The sequence below is a fragment of the Oryzias latipes genome, chromosome 12 (genome assembly GCF_053564925.1).
Source record: "Oryzias latipes strain Hd-rR chromosome 12, Olatipes_Hd-rR_3.1".
NCBI classification, from domain to species: Eukaryota; Metazoa; Chordata; class Actinopteri; order Beloniformes; family Adrianichthyidae; genus Oryzias; species Oryzias latipes.
The window spans coordinates 3,742,368-3,765,117 of record NC_136248.1 but is presented as its reverse complement, the minus strand read 5'-3'; the positions used below and the strand labels follow the sequence as shown (position 1 = coordinate 3,765,117).

Sequence of the window (22,750 nt, the reverse complement as noted above, 5' to 3'; positions counted from 1 at the left end):
ACACATCATCTTTGGACCTACAAAGCCTTTACTCACGGATAACTAACGCAGAGCGTCCTTTGATTCAGGTCTAGACACAGAAAACACGTAGTTCTCATGCTGATGCTGGGAAGACGCAAAGATAGTCTGTTTCCCCCCAAGAGTTTCACCTCCACCTTTCTGTGAAACAGAGTTGGACACACACACGTCTGCAAAAAGGATTATATCACCTATATAGCTCGGGAATGCGTAAAAGCAAAAATGAGATAACTTATATACATTATTCCAACAGGTATCTATATAGACAGACTTTAAGCCTGCTTTCTGGAATGATTACAGTGATGAAAGCCTGGCTGCAGCAATGTTGCAGTAATTTCTGCACAGTGTGCAAATAACAGCAGACCTGTGCTTCTGTGAGGCGAGCTGAACAACTGTGCAAACAAACACTTTGGGGTTGTGTGATGTGTACTGGAAGTTGGGTCAAAACAACTCTGGAAAGTTTGTCACATGTGCGCATTAGCCGTCACGCCGCTCATAGGTGCTATTTTTAACTTGGCTTCATTTACACAGGGGGAGGTTGCTGGTTGAGGACTAGAAAATACTGCTAAACCTGCTGGCACACATCACAGTTTGTGTTGATTAAACATGTATTTCTCACAAATATACCAATAAACTCCAGTTATTGACATGAATCAGGATGGGGCACAGATGGACAAACTCAAAATCCAATCATCTGTGAAGACAAATAGGTGTTTTTTTAACAATGAAGGAGCAGGAAGGAGACAGACACGACAACAGAAGTCAATCAAGGCAGTAATGACTTACATTCATGGACAACAGAAGACAGAAGAAAGGTCTACAATGGAGGAGATGTGGAAAACATCCAGTGCATCCAGTGAGTCTTTAAGAAGGACTGTGCGGCCATAGTATTTCCTTTATTTTAAGAAGTTTAGGTAGCAGGAGGCAGCCCCCCCTGGCCTTGACTGTATCTCTATCTCAGTTGTCCCTTGTCATCTGGTCTGAGCAAAACCGTTGGATTATCGTCCTTCTTTGGACAACACTTTGTTACGATTAACTCTGGACCAATAAGAGGGGAGATGAAACTGATTTTCCCCCTTTAACCCTTGTTCTATCCTAGGCACTTTAACATTGTGAGTTGGGTCATCTAGACCCACTAGACAGTGCTCTGAACCTTTTTTCTTCAGTGATTTGTGATCTTGGTGTCCATGGATTACATGAAATCTTTCCACCTTTATCCACCTTTGACATGGTAGGGAGAACACGTCAATGTAAGGGTGGGGTCATCTAAGATAGCACAAGGGTTAATATGTTTAAAGAAGAACATACAATAAAAACAACAAAGCATGAAGATGTGGTGCTGCATGTGTGTCTGGGAATGAAGTGTGTCTCTGTAAAATGGAGCAAACAAACAGAACCAAACAGAGGAATGCCTGCAGGGACAGGGAAGAACCCCAGAACTGCAGCGGAGGATCTGGCCGTGGCAGGAAAGCCAGAGGAAGAGTTCTCCTGAAGAGCTCCTAAGGTGGATCCTTTACAAATACCTGCACCTGTGCATCAGGAGGAGAAAAGAGGCAGGCAGCAGCCCATACCATAACCCCCCCCCCGACAAGAAGAAGAAGCCCCAAAAGCAAGAAGAAAACGTACCGAACTGGGATGGGCACGGGACAAGACGTTGGCCCAGCCCCAACCAAAACCCCTGAAGATGTTCCTCTGCAATCAGGGCACCTACCACCATTGTTGGGGAGCACCTGACGGAACATGAAAAAAATCACTGTCTTTTTTTTTTTATTCTGATGCTTTTCTGTTGCAATGTTTCGTGAAAAAGTTTTAAATTATTGTATCTTCTTTAGAGGACTTTTTTGTGTTTTTAGGTGAATGAAATAAAGCTGATTATAAGGAAACATCTGGCAAAAACACAAAGGACATTAGTGAGGGGAAGTTTGTTTACTAAAGAGTGGGCTGGTGCCGGCAGGGACCCTCTGGGCGGGGGCTTGTCCCCTGTCCAGTCTGTGTTACAGCAAAATGGGATGGCATTACGGAGAACTCCTGTGAGACATCACAGCATGTTGGACAGCTGAGTAAACTCAACGGAGGGTCTGGAAATGGAAGTGTACACGAAATGAGATTAGAAATCACCTGTGAAGAGTTGGACGGTGAAGGCTGTGGAAGCTTGTTACGTCTGCTCTTTAATTCCCACATTAACCTGCATTCAATAACTGGTTGGCCTGAATTCAACAGTATTTCTATTCTAAAGGGTTTATTTCATATGAAAAAGGTAGAATCAACAAAGTCAAAAGATCTTTGTAAGCTTCACATTTCACATTTTTTAATGAAATTCAGGTAAAATTACCCTGAGAGGAAATGCTTAACCCTGTTTACATTTTGTCTGATTCTAGCCCCGCCCCCTCCAGTCAGAATGACTTCTTTGCATTTGAGGAGGAGAAAGAAACTGCTGGAGGCATTTAATAGTTTGTCTTCCAAAGACTGGCTTAGTTTCAGATTTGATAGATATGAATCTAACTGCATAGCAATCGTTGTAACAGTTTTTTTTTCCACATCTCACTTTCAGCAGTGGTAGAAACCATGCGTTGTATTCTATTTTTGTGTCAATTCTTTACTCTGCTGTCTGAATTCTAATGAAGCCAGCTTATGTCTTGAACCAGGTTCATACTTTACCTGAGGACAAAGCTTTTAAAAAATAAAGTTAAATGAAAGGCAAGAGGATTTTATCGATTTTTCCTTGAGAATTTGTATAGGAGGGGAAAAAAGGAAAGTCATGAGTAGTGAATTACTTTCAATTAGTAACGACTATGGTAATGTAATTACTGGTTTACTGGTTATGTAAGTATTAAACACAAAGTTAATTATTTTCCAGCGGGTGAGAAAAAAGCTCTTTGAAGGTGTGGTTGGTCAGATGTTGTGTTGGTCAGAGGTGGAGTCTTCTTTATAAAGTCAGCTTATCGTCCATCCGGACTTCCAGTAGGATCCTGATGGCCATGCTTGGGATTTTGGCTGCTGTTGCCGTGTTTTTGCAGACGGTCTCTGCTGCCTCTGTAAGTCTTCTTTTCTAACACAAAACTCTGCTTCAGTCGTGTCGGTTCAGATTCCCAGTCCCTGTTCTTCAGAACTACTGGACCATGAAAGGTTATCTCTCTAAGGCCAGTTGTCCCAAATAACGCCTCTGCTTGAGTTGTGCTAAATTTATCAAAAGTTCAACTGAAAATTTTTTTTGCTTTTGCTCATGCATGCATGCTCTGTATACTATTGCACCACTTCTTTAGCATTTAAGCTTCCCTGAAACCACAAACTCCAAGAGTTTTAAAAAAACCCTAAAAAGCACAGGTAAAAAAGGAAAAATCAGAAGTTCTGAATGGATGCTTTTCTGAACATCACGTGGCTTATTTTCAAGATTTTGTTTTCATCATTTAAATCTGTTTAAACTCATGTTTCTTTACTTCTTCATATTGTGAACTGAAATGATCTGAATTGGTAAATTCCCATCTGAACGGATGCATTCCGAACATCAGTCCCTTCTGGTGCTCTGCGATAAGCTGAAATGGCCTTTTCTGTGTGTTTGTTTAAAGCTCGGTGTCGTGAACACTGAGGGAGGGATGGTGGAGGGCAAAACCATCCGCCTGGGGTTACTCCGTACTATGGACGTCTTCAGGGGTGTCCCCTTCGCTGCTGTTCCCGGACGGTTTGAAAAGCCGAAGCCTCACCCTGGATGGGACGGTACGTAGATTTACAGGGAGTGAAGGAGATGTTTCACTCCTTTCAATGGACTGGGAATTAAATGAAAATGCATATTTATGAAGTAAAAGTTTTACATTTTACATTACTGACAAATACAACACCTCATGTGTGTCTGAACTAAACTGTTCAACACAGCACATGATTCTTCTGTGTTTAGGTGTTATGAAGGCCACTGCGTTCAAGAGCAGGTGTCTTCAGCTGGACATTACCTTGACTAACACCCTGGGTAGTGAGGACTGTCTGTACCTCAACATCTGGGTTCCTCATGGCTCCTCAGGTAGGAACTGACAGTTGATTACAGAGTATGATGATAAATCAAGGTACACTACACCATTTTTTTGTCTTTCAGTATCCACCAACTTACCTGTCATGGTCTGGATCTACGGTGGTGGTTTCTTGGCCGGAGCTTCGATGGGTGCCAACTTCCTGGACAATTATTTGTATGATGGGCAGGAACTGGCAGACAGAGGAAATGTTATTGTGGTGACGTTGGGATACCGTGTTGGTAGCCTTGGCTTCCTGAGCACCGGAGACTCTGAACTTCCTGGTGGGTCACTGACAAGATCTTGATAAAAACTGGATTTTCTAAAAGTTTCATTGAAATGTCCTTTCTTCGTGTAAACTTGTCCACACTCCATTTTGATCAGGAAACTATGGTCTGTGGGACCAGCAGGCTGCCATTGCATGGGTGCACAGAAACATCCGGGCATTTGGAGGAGACCCCAGCAACATCACCGTCTTTGGTGAGTCAGCAGGTGGAGCCAGCGTCAACTTCCAGGTAAGACACCAACTGTTCTTTGCAACACTTTGTGACAACAGAAGAGAGAAACGTCCAATTCACGTTTTTTTAGTAACAATTTTGATCTATTCAAAGGGAACGCAGCTTTATCTTGTGGTAGAATGATTGTCCTGAGATTAGCAGGAGCATGGTTCAAATCTTATCCAAAACTTTATAAATGGGACCCAATGGGTGACAGCATTAAGGGGTTGGATTGGGGGTTAAACCACCAAATGCTTACCCGGTGTGGCTGTGACTGTATCTCATCGTTCCCCCAGGGGACGGGTCAAATGCAGAGGACACATTTCCCACAGCCACCTGTTGGACAACTGATGGCATTTTAACTGATCCATTTTTCTCTTTCAACTGACAGATTCTCACTCCTCACAACAAAGGGCTCATTAGGAGAGCCATCTCCCAAAGTGGGGTTGCCCTTTGCCCTTGGGCAGTCAACCACAACCCCCGCAAGTTTGCTGAGGAGGTAAACAGCAGCTTATCATATCTGTGAAGTATCTGCATTTGGATTTATTATTAAATATGCAAGGTTTCAGTTTTAGTAAATAATTACGAGTTGCTGTAAAATTCCTTTAGGTTGCCCTCAGAGTCAACTGCCCTACCGATTCCAGAATGGCTGCCTGTCTGAAGATGACAGATCCTATTACCTTGACAAAGGCGGGAACTATCCATCTGTCTGGCTCTCCTGATCGTAAGCTCACCCCTGTTTTCTTTCTCTGAAGATTTGGGTCTTACAGGATTCCTGGCAGGATTACACTCCCGCAGTTTTCCAAAGAAATTCGCCAGTTTTCTAGGATGGAGGAAAACATGACTTTAAGGTTCTTGAGTAAAGATAAAGTCAGTGTTGTGCTTGTGAAGTGCTGCCCTAATGACTGCTAAACCTGGCTATAGCCCTGAGCTATAGCCAGGGTTACCGCCTCAAATATCAGGCCCAAGTCCTTCATATTAGAGATCTTTATTGATCATAAAGCTTCTTATTACCAAATGTTAGGAAAACAGAGTTAAAATCTTGTCCACGTGAAAAGGTTAGTCCTTCATCTAACCTTCGGGTGTACTCAGAACCAGAGTTTGTTTCCCTCAATAAACCAGAACAAATTTTCAGTCTGAATACACCTAAGCGGAATCTGATCCGGGACCAGGAACGCCTCTCTGACCCATCTTTGGAGGTGGTTTCATGTTCGTTTCCAATCAGACTGAGCTTCGGTTCGCTCTGAGATTCCTTAGTCTGAATTCAATTCGGCCTTGGAGCAGAACAACTGGACCAAAATGGCCACCGTAGCAAGTTGTCACATGATGTAAACAAATTAGGAATGAAGGAATTGATGGGTCGCTGACAAATATAAAGCAACGATTGTTGTTTTATCAAACACAAAAAAGGATCCAACTGTTTTTTTGTTAGAATGTTTATTTTAACACAGCTGCTTTTATGCTTTTCTGTGTTTCGTTATGTGCTACGCGCCCAGTGCTGCTGTGATGTCACCCTAAAAGCTACCTTGTAGTTCCTTAACAGAATGCCATAATACCACAACTATGAGACACAGCAACTCATTGAAATGTGGTAGGAGGAATTCAGGCTCATTAAAACAACTTTTAACCTGACCCACATTGCTTCTCGCTATTTTCCTGACAATCTATATGTCATAAACACTTATCAGGGCACCATCATACCCGACGTCTCCTCATCACTCCTGTTTCTAGCGTCCTCCGAGTTAAAGTACACATGACACGTCTACTTCCCAGTAAAAAGTGTTGATCCTGACGTTCAAAACTGGTATTTGACATATAAGGTTTTAATAAGTTAACGGTCCGGATAAGTATTGTAAAGCGCAGCACGTCCATCCTTCTATTATTGTTTTGACCCGGCCTCGTAGTTCCTGGCCAATGACTGAAGAGATTTTTAGTCACACGATTTGTTTACAAGCTTTGGTCCGTAACAGAACGGGCTGCTGAAACTCAGACCAAACGCAAGGTTCGGAACTCGATCTGGAACAAATGAAGCAGACTCGGTCTTACTCTCAGTGCTAACTCCAGTATCAGCAGAATTTATGTTCCTGAGCTTCTCATAGACCTTTCCACACACTAAGGAGATGCTTTTGGCTGGTGTTGGCCTATGACCAGAGCTGATTCAGCATTTGGTTATAACCGGTCACAGCCGTGCCCTGAATAATCTTCTCAGAAATGGGGGGTCAAACAGCTGCTGCACCTCAGGAAACCCTTCCTGCTACCTGGGATTTAGAAATTTAGAATTTTAGTAATTCATTTGCTTTGTATGTTTAGTATTTGCTTACACCCTCTTAGATTGTTGGAGCAGTCTAACCTGCTTGAGATAAAAGTGAGAGACAGTCTCGGTCTGCTTAAGGTAGTCTACCTTTGATTCTGGTGATGTTTTTAGGAGTAAAATGCTGATGACCTCGTAGGTTTCTGTTAAATGATACCATGGCTGTTCCCAGTCCAGCAGCATCACCAGTGTTATCCCACTGGTAACTTCACTCCCAGTGATACCTCTCCAATTTATGCTTTCTTTTTCTCAGGAATCCCTGTGCCAAAGTTGCTCCCCCAGTGGGTTCTAGCATTTTGAGTTTTGCACATTTTTTTTAGATGTACTTAACCCTTGTGCTATCCTAGGCATTTTATCATTGGGAGTTGGGTCATCTAGACCCACTAGACAGTGCACTGAACCTTTTCTCTTCAATGACTTATGATCTTCACTGGTCTCCATGGATTACATGAAATCTTTCCACCTTTATCCACTTTTGTCATGGTAGGGAGAACATGTCAATGTAAGGGTGGGGTCATCTGAGATAGCACAAGGGTTAAAAATGTTTATATGTCATTAAACAATATAACATTTTATAACTAATATTCTTAACGCAGAGAAACAGGATCTGCTACAATATTTCCACCTTAATAAAATATGCCTTATTAAAAAAAAAGTCATCTTTAACTGTTTCTATTTCTTACACTGATAACAAAAGGTGGCCGCAAATCATCAGTGTAATTGAGAGCCTGCTGCTTTTTCCAGAGCCCATTGTGAACAACCTGATCCTGTCACCTGTGATTGATGGAGACTTTCTGCCAGATGAGCCTTCCAACTTGTTCCACAACGCTGCAGAAGTTGACTACATTGCTGGAGCCAATGACATGGACGGACATATCTTCACTGGTTTGGACGTTCCATCTGTCAACAATGATATAGTTGAAACTCCCATGTGAGTTAATTCATGCTCACTACCAGACCATGTGTACCAGACCAAACTTTATGCCTTAATCACAACTGCCCTCATTGATGGATACGGGCTGTCTGCGGGCCAACTATGGGCAAATCTGAACGGGCACACAGGTGGGCTGCATGTAGACCACTCTGTGAGCCTGTGGAGAGAAAATGTTCATGCACATTGTTTTGACAGGCAGGTTGTAGTGAACACTTTTATAACGTGCAAACGTAGGTAAGGGTGAAGAAGGTGAGACACAGGCACATCGTAGAAATCTGTGGACTGTGCAAGCCGTTAAGAGTTTTCCAAATGATAAGTGCGTACTCCTTGTGTGTCCGTGCGTGCAGCATGACTGTTAGAAATGAGAAAATTAGACTGAGTGTAGATTATGTGAACATCCTACAGGGGTCTTACAACACTTAGATCTCATCTGCACACCCTGTGCATGCAGCAATCCTGCATGGTCAGTATGAAGCCGGTGCACTACCCTCACCAAAGGCTAGTGTGGCATAAGTGCACTTTATAACAGCATCACGTGTATGTCGTAAATGCATGTAACCTACAATATCCTTATAAATACTTCAGGAAACACTTACCACACACACAACAATTGTATATTCCATTTTCATGACTTCCCTTATGGTAGCCCCAAGCACCTTAAAGAAACTGCAAGACACACTTGTGCAGGTCAGTGGGTTAGACCCACCTCAAGACACACCTGCGCTTGAGATGATCGCAGGTGTGTATCGCGTTTCCCTGTGTATGGGTGAACCCCCATACGGGTGCACGTCAAGACAATAGTTGGATTTAGTTGTTTTTGTGAGCAGGTGGGTGTTGTACCTGTTCTCTGTCCGAAAACTTTTCTGATCTTTGCAGTGAGGATGTGAAGAGGCTGTTGGGTGCCCTGACAAAGGAAAAGGGGCAGCTGGGTTTGGAGAATGCTTACTCCACCTATTCTTCAGACTGGGGATCAAATCCCAGCTGGCAAAAAGTGAAACAAACTGTCGTAGCCATTGAGACAGACTACATTTTCCTGATTCCCACACAAACTGCCCTTTATCTTCATGCTGAAAAGGCAACGTAAGAGAAAGTTCTGCAAGCTGTTTTTTGTATTTCTGTTGTATCTTGTTAGAATACCTAACTTTGGAATGTTTTCTAATTTAACTTTAACATCTCCTTATTTCCTTCACCTAAGAACTGGTCGTACCTACTCCTACCTTTTCTCTGAGCCTAACCGAATGGGTGGTCTGATTGCCCCCTTCCCCATCTGGATGGGTGCTGACCACGCAGATGACTTACAGTATGTGTTCGGAAAACCTTTCTCCACACCACTGGGATACTGGCCTCGTCACAGAGACGTCTCCAGCTACATGATTGCCTACTGGACCAACTTTGCCAAAACTGGGTAAAAAACCAACAAAAACACAAAGTTTCAAAAAGAAAAAAGGCGAAAAAAACTCTAACATGTTTTTTTTTGTTTTGTTTTGTTTATAGAGACCCTAATAGTGGAGATCTGAAAGTTCCTGTTGCCTGGCCAAAATTCCAAAACACAGACCACAAGTTTTTGGAGATTAACGCCAAAACAAACAGTGAATCTGTGAATGAAATGTTGAGGCTGCGCTATGTGCATTTCTGGGCCAGCGTGTTTCCCAAGCTTCCTTCACAGTGAAGAGCTGACGCTCTCCAGTAAACTTTAGACCCCAGAACAACAAGCAAAATAAATCTCTTTTAGAACGTTTCTTGGTGTCATTGTGCTTTATTATAGGCTGCCCCTTCTTACACAAACATGTACAGGTAGACTGCCTAACTCCTCTTCAGTCTGATATTTAGAGTCCAGTTTTACCTGTGATTTTGCAAAGACATTTTTAGAAATGATTGTCTTAGAATTCTTTAAAGCATCCTTTTGAACCAATGAACATCATTTTTAGAGGAGACATTAAAACAGGGATGCTTTACCACACTGGAACAGCAGACGTGGGTCATGTAGGAGAAAAAATGTTCAAACCATGTGTGACGTCACTCATTGAAAATGCCTTACTTCCTGATTCCAACGAAATGCAGTCAATTGACTCGCCCTTTTTATCGCAAAATGGGAGCCAGAAATGGTCAGTGATTAGTCCAAGTCGGTCTGAGTTATCAGACTTTCATCAATTAGGAGGGAGCTCCTTGAAAGGCCACACCCCTACCACTTGAAAGAGGGCTCAGGAGAATTTGAGGTAAGACCACATACTTTATCAAGGCATCTGATTGGTGTTTTTAGAACTTGAATAACTTGTTCTATGAAAAAAATCTAGAACATGTTAAAAGAAAAGGTTATTCTGACCAAAAGAATGACTGAGTAGCAGCTATTCATTTCTCTATAGATGTGTATGGGATTTTGGCTTCTTGGAGCCACGGGTATACTCCTGTTTGGCGCCCGCGCGGGGGGGGGGGGCACTACGTCCAGTTCTAATATACAGTCAATGATCCATCCATTTAACACCTTTTTTTTGTTGCTTTCCAGACTTTCAGGAGGAATTTCTTTACTTGTCTTTAGGTTTGAGGTTGGAGTGTTTTTTTCCCTAATAATCATGATGCAAGGCAAAGCACCCACTATATTTATTCTATTCATCTTTGATCTTGCTAGATCTGATAAAATTTGAGTTAATCAGATGGAGAGTCTCATTTGGGAGCCGGTTTAGCTCGTGCTGGATTGCGGCGCCTTTGATCTGTGAAACCAGGGTTCAACTCCGGGCTGCTCACTGTTCCCTTCTCTACCTCTGTGCGTCCCAAGCCCGGTTGCTTTGAGAGGGTTGCGTCAGGAAGGGCATCCGGCGTAAAACATTGCCATGTTTACCATGTGACTCATTCGCTGTGGCGACCCCCGATGGGAAAAGCCAAAAGAGAAAGAAGAAGATGGAGAGTCTCATTTCCTATGACCAATGTGTTTCTGTAGCCCTCAAAATGCAAGCTTTTATGAGATTTCATAAAGTTAAAATTACTTCTATTTAAAGAAAAAAGTCATAGTCCCCTCCCGGCCCCCCTCACTGCTATAGACTTTTAGTCTTCTTTTAGAAAAGATTTTTGCTAGAGATGTGTTTTTAGAATGCTTTACTTCTTCTATGAGCTTTCATCTCTACGTCACAAAATTCACAAGTTGCACTTCTCACAGTAAGTTAGGGATATTGTTATTTAAAAGAGTGATTTACCTATTTGGTCTGAATTATAATGAAATATGTAAACTTCTTCTTTGATATCACTAATAATGAATGAGAAGAAAAACCATTTTCATTTTTTAAATATCTAATACCCCCAAAATCTAGACAATATTAAAGATCACCCCAAATAACAAAAATGGAGCATGTCACTAGCGGGTATTTCAACCGTCTGCTGCAGTGACAGCTTGTCAAGCTGACGTCTCATGCTCCTCACTAGATTCATGATGCTGTTCTGAGGCCTTATACTCTTTCATAAGTGCTACACGCAGTTCTGCCGGGTCACATGGGGGTCCGACCATCCAGTCTCCACTCCAGGTTGTCCCAGGTGTGCTCTATGGGGTTCAGGTCAGGAGTCATTGCTGGCAATACCATATGAAGCCACGCCCACTTTCTAAAGTCCAGCTGTTAGAATTCTGGCATCTTGTGGTGGAGCGTTATCATCCATGAACAGACAGTTGGGGGTGTTCTGGTGGAATTGGGAGATAAAAATGTGTGATGACTGAAACTTTTACAATAACCAAATCAGCTTTGCTCTGACTGGTGATGCCTGACCAGACGGTTGCACCTCCAACAAAGCCAACCCCGATGACCATGTTGACCTCGGCGTATCGCTCACCTCGCCTTCTCCAGCAACGCTGATGACCAACATTTCAATGCAAGGTGACCTGACACTCAGTGAACAGGATGGTAAACCAGTGCTGCATTGTCCAGGTCACATGGTCTTACGTCCACTGCAAGCATTCAGGGGGTGTCTTGGAGTAGATGGAGTAATTTGCAACAGTCGTCTGTCATTCCAGTCAAAGCGGTGGAGTCTGTTGTAAATGGTTCAATCATTTTCTTAACCGTTTTTCCCTTTCGGGGTCACGGGGCTGCCGGAGCCTATCCCGGCCACTTGTGGGCAAAGGCAGGGGACAACCTGGACAGGTCGCCAGTCTGTCGCAGGGTAGAATGTCCACAAACACACACCCATTCACTCTCACACTCACACCTGTGGACAATTTAGAGCGACCAATTAACCTATAAAGCATGTTTTTGGATACAAACCATTTACAACATATATTTATGTTGTAAATAGTTTGTCTGGAAATCCTAGTACCCCTCACTGTAAACAGGGCTGCAGCTGTGTGGTGTGCAAAACCATGTCTGAGGTCAGAGGCCCTTAGGTTTTGGTCATAGTTGTGGTCTGTCTCTGGTCACTGGGGGGGCTCCACTCCTGGCTCACAAACTCTGAGAGTAGTTCTGACTCTTGATGCATGTCTGCTGATGACACTTTGAGACAAGTTCACCTGTAACGTCTGACTGTCTACTACTAATCAGAAGGTGCTGTGGTCAGGTGGTGCTGCTCGTCCGTTAAATGACGTCTTGTGTTTATGATTAACTTGACCGTAGCTACTGACAAAATCAGTTTTTTGTCTCCACAGACTGTTGACATTGATGCCATATAAGGTTTTTATCTTAGAATATTGTGGTTTTGGCACCAATGAGCAATACAGACTGAACACAGTGAGGCCATTATGTGGAAAACACTAAATGAGGTACTGTATGTCTATTACCTCAACTACCTCCCTATCCCCAAAATCTGTGAAGTGAAAGAAACAGTTTTTCACTGTATCCCTTACTCACTGTAAAAAGTATATCTCTTAGACCAGAACTCAGCTAATTTGAGAAGATTTTTACTGTTAATAACATTTATATAACACATTAAAAATTGTTTTTAATGCTATTGTCACCAAATATTAGGTTTTTGTTTAACCCTTGTGCTATCCTAGTCACATTAACATTGGGAGTGGGTCATCTAGACCCCAAAAGACAGTACGCTGAACCTTTTTTCTTCAATTATTTGTGATCTTCACTGGTGTCCATAGATTACATGAAATCTTCTTCACCTTTATCCACCTTTGTCATGGTAGGGAGAACACGTCAATGTAAGGGTCGGGTCATCTGGACCCCATAAGATAGCACAAGGGTTAAACCCCACTTGGTGTAAATCTCATTGCTTGTCTTTGTGAACTTATTCACTAAATTAGTGAACAACTCCATCACATGAACAATTAATTCAGCAAATTTTTTAGTCATTCAAAATCCAAACAAACCAAAGGAAAAAAAATACAAAAAAACTATTATGAAGGAAAAAAGAAGAGATGCTCCCCCCTCCCCCCCCAAAAAAACAGATCTTGTTTGTTTTGTTGACTCGATCGTATTCACCATCAAGAAATGATATAACAGTTGGCTTTTTTAGAAATTGGCCTTCTAAATTGAGTCAGGTCAGTCACACTTCCGGTGATGTATTCATTGAATGTATAATTGATGACTCTTAATAAAAAATCGTCTTGGGCTCAAGAGAAGATAAGACTAAGACTAAGAAGTTTATGCTCACTAGATTTTATTTAGCAGAGACCAAATAATACAGAGCACATTATAATCCAGAGGTGTACAAGCAAGCACCAGCTCTTCATCTGGAGGTAACTTCAGGAAGATCAGGCAAGTAACTGGTCCAGAAATACACATAACCCAACCTCAACATCTCTCGCACTGAGGCACTGTTTATGTTGGCATTAATCTCCAAGAACTTGTGGTCTGCGTTGGTGAATTCTGGCCAAGTCACTGGGACGCTCAGCCCTCCACTGTTAGGATCTCTGTAAATATGACCAGAAACACATTTAGATGTTCTTTTCTCTTAGACCTCTCTGCAATGTTTTATGTTTTTTTTGTTTGTTTGTTTTTTACCCAGTTTTGGCAAAGTTGGTCCAGTAGGCGATCATGTGCTCAGAAACAGCTTTATCTTCAGCTCTGTAGATAAGTGGTGTGGACAAAGGTTTCCCAAACACATACTGCAGGTCGTCAGTGTGGTCAGCTCCCATCCAGCTGGGGAAGGAGGGCATGATCCCACCCATACGGTTGGGTACGGAGAAAAGGTAGGAGTAGGTCCTGCCGCTTCTTCAATGAGACAAAATAGAAAGTTGAGAGTTGTCTAACAGACAAATCATAAACCATTTGAGGATCTGTGCAGTCAAGGAACGTCTTTCAGCTCTGATAGGCAGTTTGTAAATCGATGTTACAAAGTACCAGCAGAATAGTGTGATGCATGCAGACATTAAATGACGACTTTAATCATAATCCAACATCTTAATCCTCCTCTCCCTTCTCTTACAAGTTTAGCCTCAAATACCATAGGGATTTATACAAATATACCCCGTTTATCCCTATGCTACATACCCCCAACTGTAACAGTAGGATCTGTCTAACAAAGAAAACTCTCGGGTCTCATCTGTTTGCTCCGCCCCTGCACAGGACAAGGAAGTAAGGAAAGCGGACCTGTGCAAGGTCAGGCTTGAATTTTTCATATAAAAACAGATGGAAAAAAAATTCTAAAATGTCGAGTGACAGATATACATGTGTGCAGAAACAGGCCCATTTTCTGAAGAATACTGTAAATAGATCAGTGGTCTGTCACCCATATTTCTTCAAGAACGGTACTGCTTGTTTTCCCAGTAACTGTACCGTTGAATACCCAGGAAAAAGACGCTGTAAGGATTCAGTAGTTTGGTTTTCTTTGTCATGTTTTTGGTTTCCTTTGTCAGTCACTCCACTTTCAGGTTCATGATCCACAGCTGTCTTCAGTTCAGTTAATTACCCTCAGCCTATTTAAGTGTCTTGGTTTCTGTTCATCCTTGTCAGATGTCATCTGCTCTGTTTTGTCACCGGTTTGTTTCTCCCCATAGTTTTGTCATGTTTCAGTTTGTTTATTAAATGTTTAAGGTTCTCAGTCATGCAGGTGACGTCTTGAAATTGAAACATAAAGAAGACTTAGGTCTCATCTTTAAGACCACATTAAAAAGGTTTCAATGTGTTTCACATATGGTGAAAATTACCCAGGGTGGTATTGTAATCAAAATGGTCAATGCCATTGTCTGTTTATGGTCAATGATGGGGACAGGTTGGAATAAAAGTACATAATAGAGTAATGGTCCAGAACACAATAGTTCAAAGTACCTACTTTAAATAGATACATTATACTTACATTTAAAATGCTTTTGTCTGTTCTAAAACCTCATTAAAGCCCGAAGTCTTTTCAGAAAAATGTTTTATAAATGACAGCTTGTCAACCTATTACATTAGTTAAGGGTCAGAGAGAAGCAATTCAGTTAATAACTCATCTGTGTAAAAATGCACTTTTGCTCTGTTATCTACACTGGGGTCTCCCATGGTAACAAATGATAATTGATCATTTTTTAAGATCTAAAAGTTTTGAAGAATCAGAATAAAAAACAAAAATAAATGCCATCCCACAAAGATCCTGGGACATGGGACTCAATTATCAGATTATTTTGAAATAGCTTCCAAACCACCTTTACTTTGAAAATCTTCACCTGCCTATTTTATAAACAATGTGTGCTGATGGTCTTAGTGTTTGATTTGCTGATGGAGCAACTCTAATGTCTACAAAGACGTTGCTACTCTTCTACGTTTTTACCCCGCAAAAAAGAAACAGTGGTTATCATGGTTACACAACGCTGCTGTGACTTCTGCCTTTTCTTGACACACGTCCAGATACAAACATACAAACCAACATCGACTGAAAGTGGATTCATGCTTGAAAGTAGCTTTCTTGAGAGAAAAATACTGCATATTAACCCAATATCTCATTCTGGACAATCACATCTGCCATTGTCAAAAAGGACGATATATTTTTTTGTCTGGATGTCAAAATCCAATACCCAGGGAAATTTGATGAAGATTGTATATTTGGTGTGCACGTGTGTCATGTGTGTGAGAAAAATCCTGAACCATTGAATAACCAGAGTAGACATACAAATGTTTGAATCTCTTGCGCAACAATCCTTGTTTAACACAAGTAAGTCTTCTGGTCCAAATATGTATCAAAGTCAAACATAATGATACAAAAGAGACACTTCTGAAGAAATTTTCTTACGTGGCACTTCCAGCATGAAGATAAAGGGCAGTCTGTGTGGGAATCAGGAAAAGGTAGTCTGTCTCAATGGCTACAACTGTTTTCTTCACAGTCTCCTGGCTGGGACTGGATCCCCAGCTTGCACTGTACGTGGCGTAAGCGCCATCCAAACCCATCTGTCCCTTCTCTTTGGTCAAGGCAGTCAAGAGCCTCTTAACATCTTCACTGTAAAGAAGAAGAGTTTTCAAACTGAGATCTGGCTCAACACCCACGTGCTGCAACGTCATTCTTTCCTCCAGAGAAATAACAGTTTGGGCTTACATGGAAGTCTCCAGGACGTCATCGTTGACTGAAGGAACATCCATGCTACTGTACATACGCCCATCCATGTCATTGGTTCCGGCCAGATAGTCGATTTCTGCAGCGTTGTGATACAGGTTGTGAGGCTCATCAGGCAGGAAGTCTCCGTCAACCACAGGAGACAGGACCAGGTTGTTCACAACGGGATCTAACAAAAGCAGCAGACTCTGTCAACAAAAGGTTGCCATGAGGAAAATTACAAACAGCAGCCATATTGTTTGATAAATAAATACATTTCAGAACAGCAAGGAGTAAATAGATTCATGCCACATCTTCTTATACCGTGGTTTCAAAAAATTAACCATGGCTTTAATCTTTGTTTTATTATTAATGATACTTTTAAGCAAGGTTTAGAGAACTGTACCTCAGTTGCTCCATATACCTTACAGAACCAAATCTTTAAGATTACAGGCAGAAATGTCACTGAGCCAGGACATATTAACAAATTCAATGTAATCTGAACCCCTACAACTCCTATTTAATCATAAATCTTTTACTCTGTGTAAATTAAAAGAATGAAACACGAAGCTAGTTGCTCTGAAACTTGGGGCATTTTGGTAACTTTTTTTCTTTTGAAGATCTGGAAGAGACTTATTGCAAAATGCTGCAAATCTAGCAAATCTTGCTACAAGCTTTTTCTTCCACAGCTCTCTTCTGATATAGAAAGACTTGGTGTTGTATAATTCTGGCCAAGCACAAACTGCAATTATCAATTTCTCCTCCATGGTCAATTTTTGCACAAAGAGGCACTTTCCGTGAATCCATTGTCACTACTAAATCCGAGTCCCTGATTGGTCAAAGTTGAACCTGGTTCAACTTTAAACGCAGGTTCAGTGGCTTCACGATTTGTACATAGAGCTCAAAAACGGTCGTAGAAACTTGCATAGTTACACGTGGAGCGAGAGTTTTGAAGCCAAAAACACGTACATATGCGTGTTTACATAGACCTTTCATTAAAAGTACTTGCTTGACTGCATTTTGACATGGGTAGTGTAGTTTCAGATGGTAACTCCACAGACTGATCCAAACGGAAAACTCTTTTTTGTTTAGATAAAAGGCTTTAGTAGCGTTCACGGTAAAGTTCTAGAGAATGAGAAGAGAGTTCAACCTACTATCAGGAGATCCAGACATGTTGATAGTTCCTGCTACTGTCAGAGTTGCAGAGTCTATCGTCTTCAAACAGGCAGCCATAGTGGAATCGATGGGGCAGTTAACTTTTAGGGCAACCTGGAAGGTTTTATTTACCATAGTTGTGGTCATAGATATTCACAATATTCCAATAAAAGTATATTAAGTTTGTAGAGGCTGACATTTACCTCCTCAGCAAACTTGCGGGGGTGTTTGCTGATTACCCAAGGGCACATTGCAACCCCACTCTGTGAGATGGCTCTCCTGATGATCCCTTTGTTGTGAGGAGTGAGAGTCTGTGAGTGGACAGAAAAAAAGGTTGATAGTATGATCTTTGAATGGATTTGGAATTTGAAATAGTTTTTGTCTGTTCTCATACAGAGCCTTTAAAACTCTAAGGCTCACCTGTAAACTAACACTGGCTCCACCTGCTGACTCTCCAAAGATGGTGATGTTGCTGGGGTCTCCTCCAAATGATCCAATGTTTCTGTGGACCCATGCAATGGCAGCCTGCTGGTCCCATAGCCCATAATTTCCTAACCCAAACAAAGTGTGGACAAGTTCACATGAATACTTTTTACTGGAACATATGGCAGATCCATTTTCTACCAAGATCTTAACCATGACCCACCAGGTATATCAGAGTCTCCTGTGCTCAGGAAGCCAAGGGGTCCCAGACGGTACCCCAGCGTCACTACAATGACATTTCCTCTGGTTGCCAGTTCCTGCCCGTCGTACAAGTAATTATTGAGGAAATTGACACCCATTGCTCCTCCCGTCACAAAGCCACCGCCGTAGATCCAGACCATGACAGGCAAACCGGTGGAAACTGCAAAAATAAAAATAACATGATGCTAAAAAGCAGTGGACTATGGGGTGCCGTTTTTCTCCAATCTTTCCGATGTTCTGGACTGTTTGCTCCAAACACTTAACCCTATATAACCATTGGCATCATATTTGATACATGCATTTTTGAGATCGCTATCTCATTAACGTGATTTAGACCTTCCTTTGAAAATTTTTATTTAGTTTGGTCCATGTTTTCTGCCCTGCAGTTCATCATCATTCCACTTGGGGCAGTAGAAGAGCCTTTCCTGCTCATTTCAAAACGGCTGCTTCAATGAAATCTCAAAAAGAAAATGCTAATTTCAAAAACTGTTGTTCATTTTTTACATGACTAATTGCTGTATTGGCAGAAGGCAAAATTAGTTGATAATTAATTCTTTATGATACAGTTACACCATGTTAAACATCTGTGGATCACAGTAAAAAAGTAAACAGTTTTTTTCTGAAGACTCGTGTCAATATTTTTGCATCCTTAAGTAACAAAAACCAAAAATGTATCAAATCAAGAAATGTATCATAATTGATGCAATGAATTCAACCACTCATCCATGGAAATTCTGCTGTATGGTGTGCTGCTTGTAAAGTGAGAAACTCAAATATTAACAGCAATATTTTTTGGTTATTTAGCCTGTTTTAGAAGAAAAAAAAACAGGTTTCATTTTCAAATGTATGTTTCCACCTTTTAATTCATGTATTTATAAATGTTGCATTTACCAACCAAACATTTAATTAGTAAGCTAAATATTTAATTTTAAGTTCCTTTTTTAGTTTGCAAAGTAAACATTTAATTCTGACAATGAGGGAGCTGAGCTGACAAAGAGTTTTCTACAGAGATCGCTTCCTCCAGCAGACAACACTGGTCAGTAATGCAGTCCTCAGAGATGTCTTAAGAGACGTCAGTAAGTTGGAATGTACCATTGTGGTGCGTGTTGTTAAGTGTATCGGGAAGTGTTATTAAGGATAATGTAAGTTGCCTCGCATTTATGACATACATTTACCTAACGCCACACTGTATTGGTTATTTAATGTGATTACTGGCTCCTTACTGTTGCACGCACTGGGTACAGATGATAGATAAGTGCCAGTAGGATGCCCATAGGTTGTCCACACAAACTAGATTGTGAATATTTAATTTCTGTATTTCTTACAGTCAGACTGGAAGCACGGAGTGCTCAAGGGGTGCACAAGTAGCTTTGTTCATTTTTCATGTGAACAGCACTAATGGACTACTCGCGCAGTGGGTTTCTGGGGTTAAAACAAGAAAACCATGCCTGCATGTGTCCTACCTCACCCTTACCTACCGTTGCATATTATTTAAATGTTCACTATGACCTGTCGTCCGCAGCATTCCCGTAGAAAAAATGCATGAACATTTGCGCTCTACGGGCTCATCGAATGGTCTACGACTTTGATGTTCTGTGCACGACACGTCCGTGCCCCGTACAGGTTTGACAGTTTTTCACCTGCAGAGAGCCTGCATCCCCCGTGAGGGCAGTTGGGGCTAGGTGAGGGTAGTTCTTTGTGAGAAAACATCTTAAGTACAACGAGGCAAAAGATTTGCGGTAATCAACAAGATTTTCCTTATTTTGAACAGCTCAAAACGGAATTCACTTCAAGACTTGTCAGCTGAAACACTCGACTGACATCTGCAGACATTGACGAATGATGAATGCAAGAAACAGTGATGTATTACACATTTGCACGGATCACGAAAGACCGAAATTAATTAAGTTGTAAATGCACACATTGTACGTAGTGGCTGTTGTGAAACGGCCTTTAAACCTGGAGTATCTACTACAATGATCAGAGCTGGCCAAAATACATTTTTGTAATAGTCTGTGCAACATTTATTCAATGCACTTCTTAACCGGTAACATTGTTCTTTTTTTTTCCTTTGTGGAAAATATCAACTTAAAGGCAACATTGAGAAATTATGTGTAGTTGGAACAGTGCTTAATTTAAAGAAAGCTTTTGACTGGCTGGGTCCCCTGAAAAGCGTATCTTGTCAATCTTTTTTACACACTAATAACTGGATCATATCTGATAAAAGTAAGTCATTGTGTGTGCAAAAAACTATCTGAGTGTACTGTGATCTAATGTTATTTAGCTGTTATATAGATAATCAAATATAATTTACCAGATGTATCCCAAAGAGGCGGTTACGTGTAATATCTGCTCACAAATCAGGTTTACTTAGTGTAAAAGACCCAGAAAACTGAGTTTAATACCTTTTTTTTCTAACTGCTTAAGCTCTTCATCCTGGTGTCATGATATCAAACTCAATTTGGTGAAACTGAGCATACATTCTGAGCATCATTGTTACCTGAGGAGCCATGAGGAACCCAGATGTTGAGGTACAGACAGTCTTCACTGCCCATGGTGCCCGTCATGGTCAGATCCAGCTGCAGACATCTCCTCTGGAACTTGGTAGCCTTCAGAACACCTGATCGAGGAAACAGCACAAAGGCAGACAACTTTTATTGATCTCATCATGTAGGTGAAGAGGCTTTCAGTCTGTAAAACATGTTTTCTCTTTTAACCTGAAGGGAGAGCAGAATATTCCAACATGAAAATCTTCACTAGGCGTCTCTGAATGACTGGAATAACTGTCAACTGTAATTATGTGAAACTCATTAACTAAAGTCCATCAAGTCCCACATGGCTTCATCCTGTGCTTTAACAAATAATGACCCCCTCCAAACTCAAACACAAACTTTCTGTTTTAACAGCAACACAACCAGGCTAGCATTTGTTAAGAAAGTTGCAGAAGTAAAATCTTAAGTGCTTACATACATTTTAAGGCAAACGTTGGTTGTCTCTTTGTAGGAAATAAAAAAATAGACTTTAATAAAGGTATTTCAGTTTGTTTAAGAGAGCTGGAAAGAGGCCGGTGCAGTGAGGCTGGGGTGGCAGTCGAAGGGAGGTGCCTTGGCAGCCCCAGCCCCACTCATGACCCTTAGCTTACAGTAACAAATGATACAAAATCAAATGAAGACATGACACACCTGAAAATACGTGTTAAGAAAATACAGTGTTACATTTTTCATTAAAAGAAGTTGTCATAATTGGCTCATGAATTGGACAGAGAAGAGCGTGTCCCATAATGCATCTGTTTAAACATGTTTGTATTAGACCACAGGGGTCTTTCTTTGCCTCCTGCAGACTGACTTCAGAAGCTTCAGCTCCTCCTCACCCGCTTTCAGACCTGAACATATATTTTCTGCCGAGTCTCCATCACCATTTCTTCAGTGGATGAGCAAAGCTCCTTCACATGCATTTTTTGTTACTGATGTCACTCTGGTTGAACACACATGCACACGTGCACAACTGACGGTACGTTTTGAAAGAGAAGGCAGTAAAAGTGTTATTTGCAGAATTTTTGTCAATCTGAATTATGTTCTTGCATTATTATGCACATCTTGATGTGGATGTAAGATGTGTTTTAAAACCAATCTGAGCTCATTTTCATAATCAAAAACCTGAATTCATTTCCACTGCTGTGTTCTGATTTTCAGTCAGAAAAACCTCTAGAAAATATGGAACCCAGCAACAAGAGTGGGTAAAGACAGAGCGGAGAAAGTGTGGTCATGTTTACCGGGATGCAAATTGTATCACTGGAAAGTTTTGGTAAATGCACCCACCGTCCCAGCCGGGGTGGCGTTTGGGCTTCTCAAACCTTCCAGGAAAATCCGCAAAAGGAATCCCCTTAAAGACGTCCACATAACGACTGTTTTCCAGGAGGATGTTTTCTCCCTCCACCAGCCCTCCCTCGGTGTTCACAATGCCGAGCTGCAATAACACACATGGAAAAAAAAAAACATGCTCTAGTTTTCCTGAAAGATTAATTATTTTTTAATTGGAGACTGTCTGCATAGTGACAAAGGTTAAAATCTTGATTTTGGGCTTTTAGGAATGTAAAAGTATTTAATCATAACTCTAATATTCAACAGCAAGTCTGCCAACACAAAATCGTTACCCCACTGGTGGCTTTCACCCCCCCCTGCCCTGCCTGCAGTGCACTCCCCTTCATCACCCAATTCCTGGTTCTGGCTATTTTTTTCAAAGTAAGATTTACGTTTTTTTGATGGTACATATCAGTTTGGGTCTAAACTCACGGAGGTGGCAGAAACCGCCTGCAGGAACACAGCAAACGCAGCCAAAATCCTGAACATCATGGTCAAACTGGGAGGCATCAACTGTCAGGGCATCCTTTTAAAGGAGACCCCACCCTGAACAACATCTGACCAAGTGGGCAGTCAGTGTTTGCTTTTCTCACTCCTAATTTAATAACAACCATTTCAGGCTCCCTGCTTCTTCCCCAATTCTCTAAATCAGCTAAATTCTTAAAAGCTGATAGTTCCATGCAGAGGTAAATAAACATGGGGTTCGATTTTTTATTGAATCCAGAAATAGCGAAAAGTATGAATTGTCAGCAGTGAAGTCAGCACCATCTGGGCTCTTTGGGTTTTGAAGAAGCGCCAGCTTTTGGTCTTATCAACTCTGCCGAATCCAGCCAAAAAATGTTGCATGTGAAACTGGCAGATGCAGT

General features: G+C 41.4%; 2 protein-coding genes across 2 annotated transcripts; one reads left to right on the top strand and one right to left on the bottom strand.

Moving 5' to 3' along the window:
* Positions 1–2,460: 2,460 nt before the first annotated feature.
* cel.2 (carboxyl ester lipase, tandem duplicate 2) lies at positions 2,461–9,496 on the top strand. The gene is made up of 11 exons (XM_004075120.5): positions 2,461–3,053; positions 3,585–3,732; positions 3,911–4,030; positions 4,103–4,300; positions 4,401–4,531; positions 4,905–5,012; positions 5,123–5,237; positions 7,569–7,755; positions 8,635–8,838; positions 8,954–9,163; positions 9,253–9,496. Exons 1-11 carry the CDS (start codon positions 2,991–2,993, stop codon positions 9,425–9,427), a joined length of 1,659 nt encoding a protein of 552 aa, XP_004075168.1. The 5' UTR covers positions 2,461–2,990; the 3' UTR covers positions 9,428–9,496.
* Positions 9,497–13,321: 3,825 nt separating this feature from the next.
* LOC101172916 (bile salt-activated lipase) lies at positions 13,322–22,465 on the bottom strand. The gene is made up of 11 exons (XM_004075121.5): positions 22,317–22,465; positions 21,843–21,990; positions 20,525–20,644; positions 17,987–18,184; positions 17,761–17,891; positions 17,544–17,651; positions 17,340–17,454; positions 16,189–16,375; positions 15,889–16,092; positions 13,683–13,892; positions 13,322–13,591 (listed from the first exon to the last, which is right to left on the bottom strand). Exons 1-11 carry the CDS (start codon positions 22,392–22,394, stop codon positions 13,408–13,410), a joined length of 1,683 nt encoding a protein of 560 aa, XP_004075169.2. The 5' UTR covers positions 22,395–22,465; the 3' UTR covers positions 13,322–13,407.
* Positions 22,466–22,750: the final 285 nt, after the last annotated feature.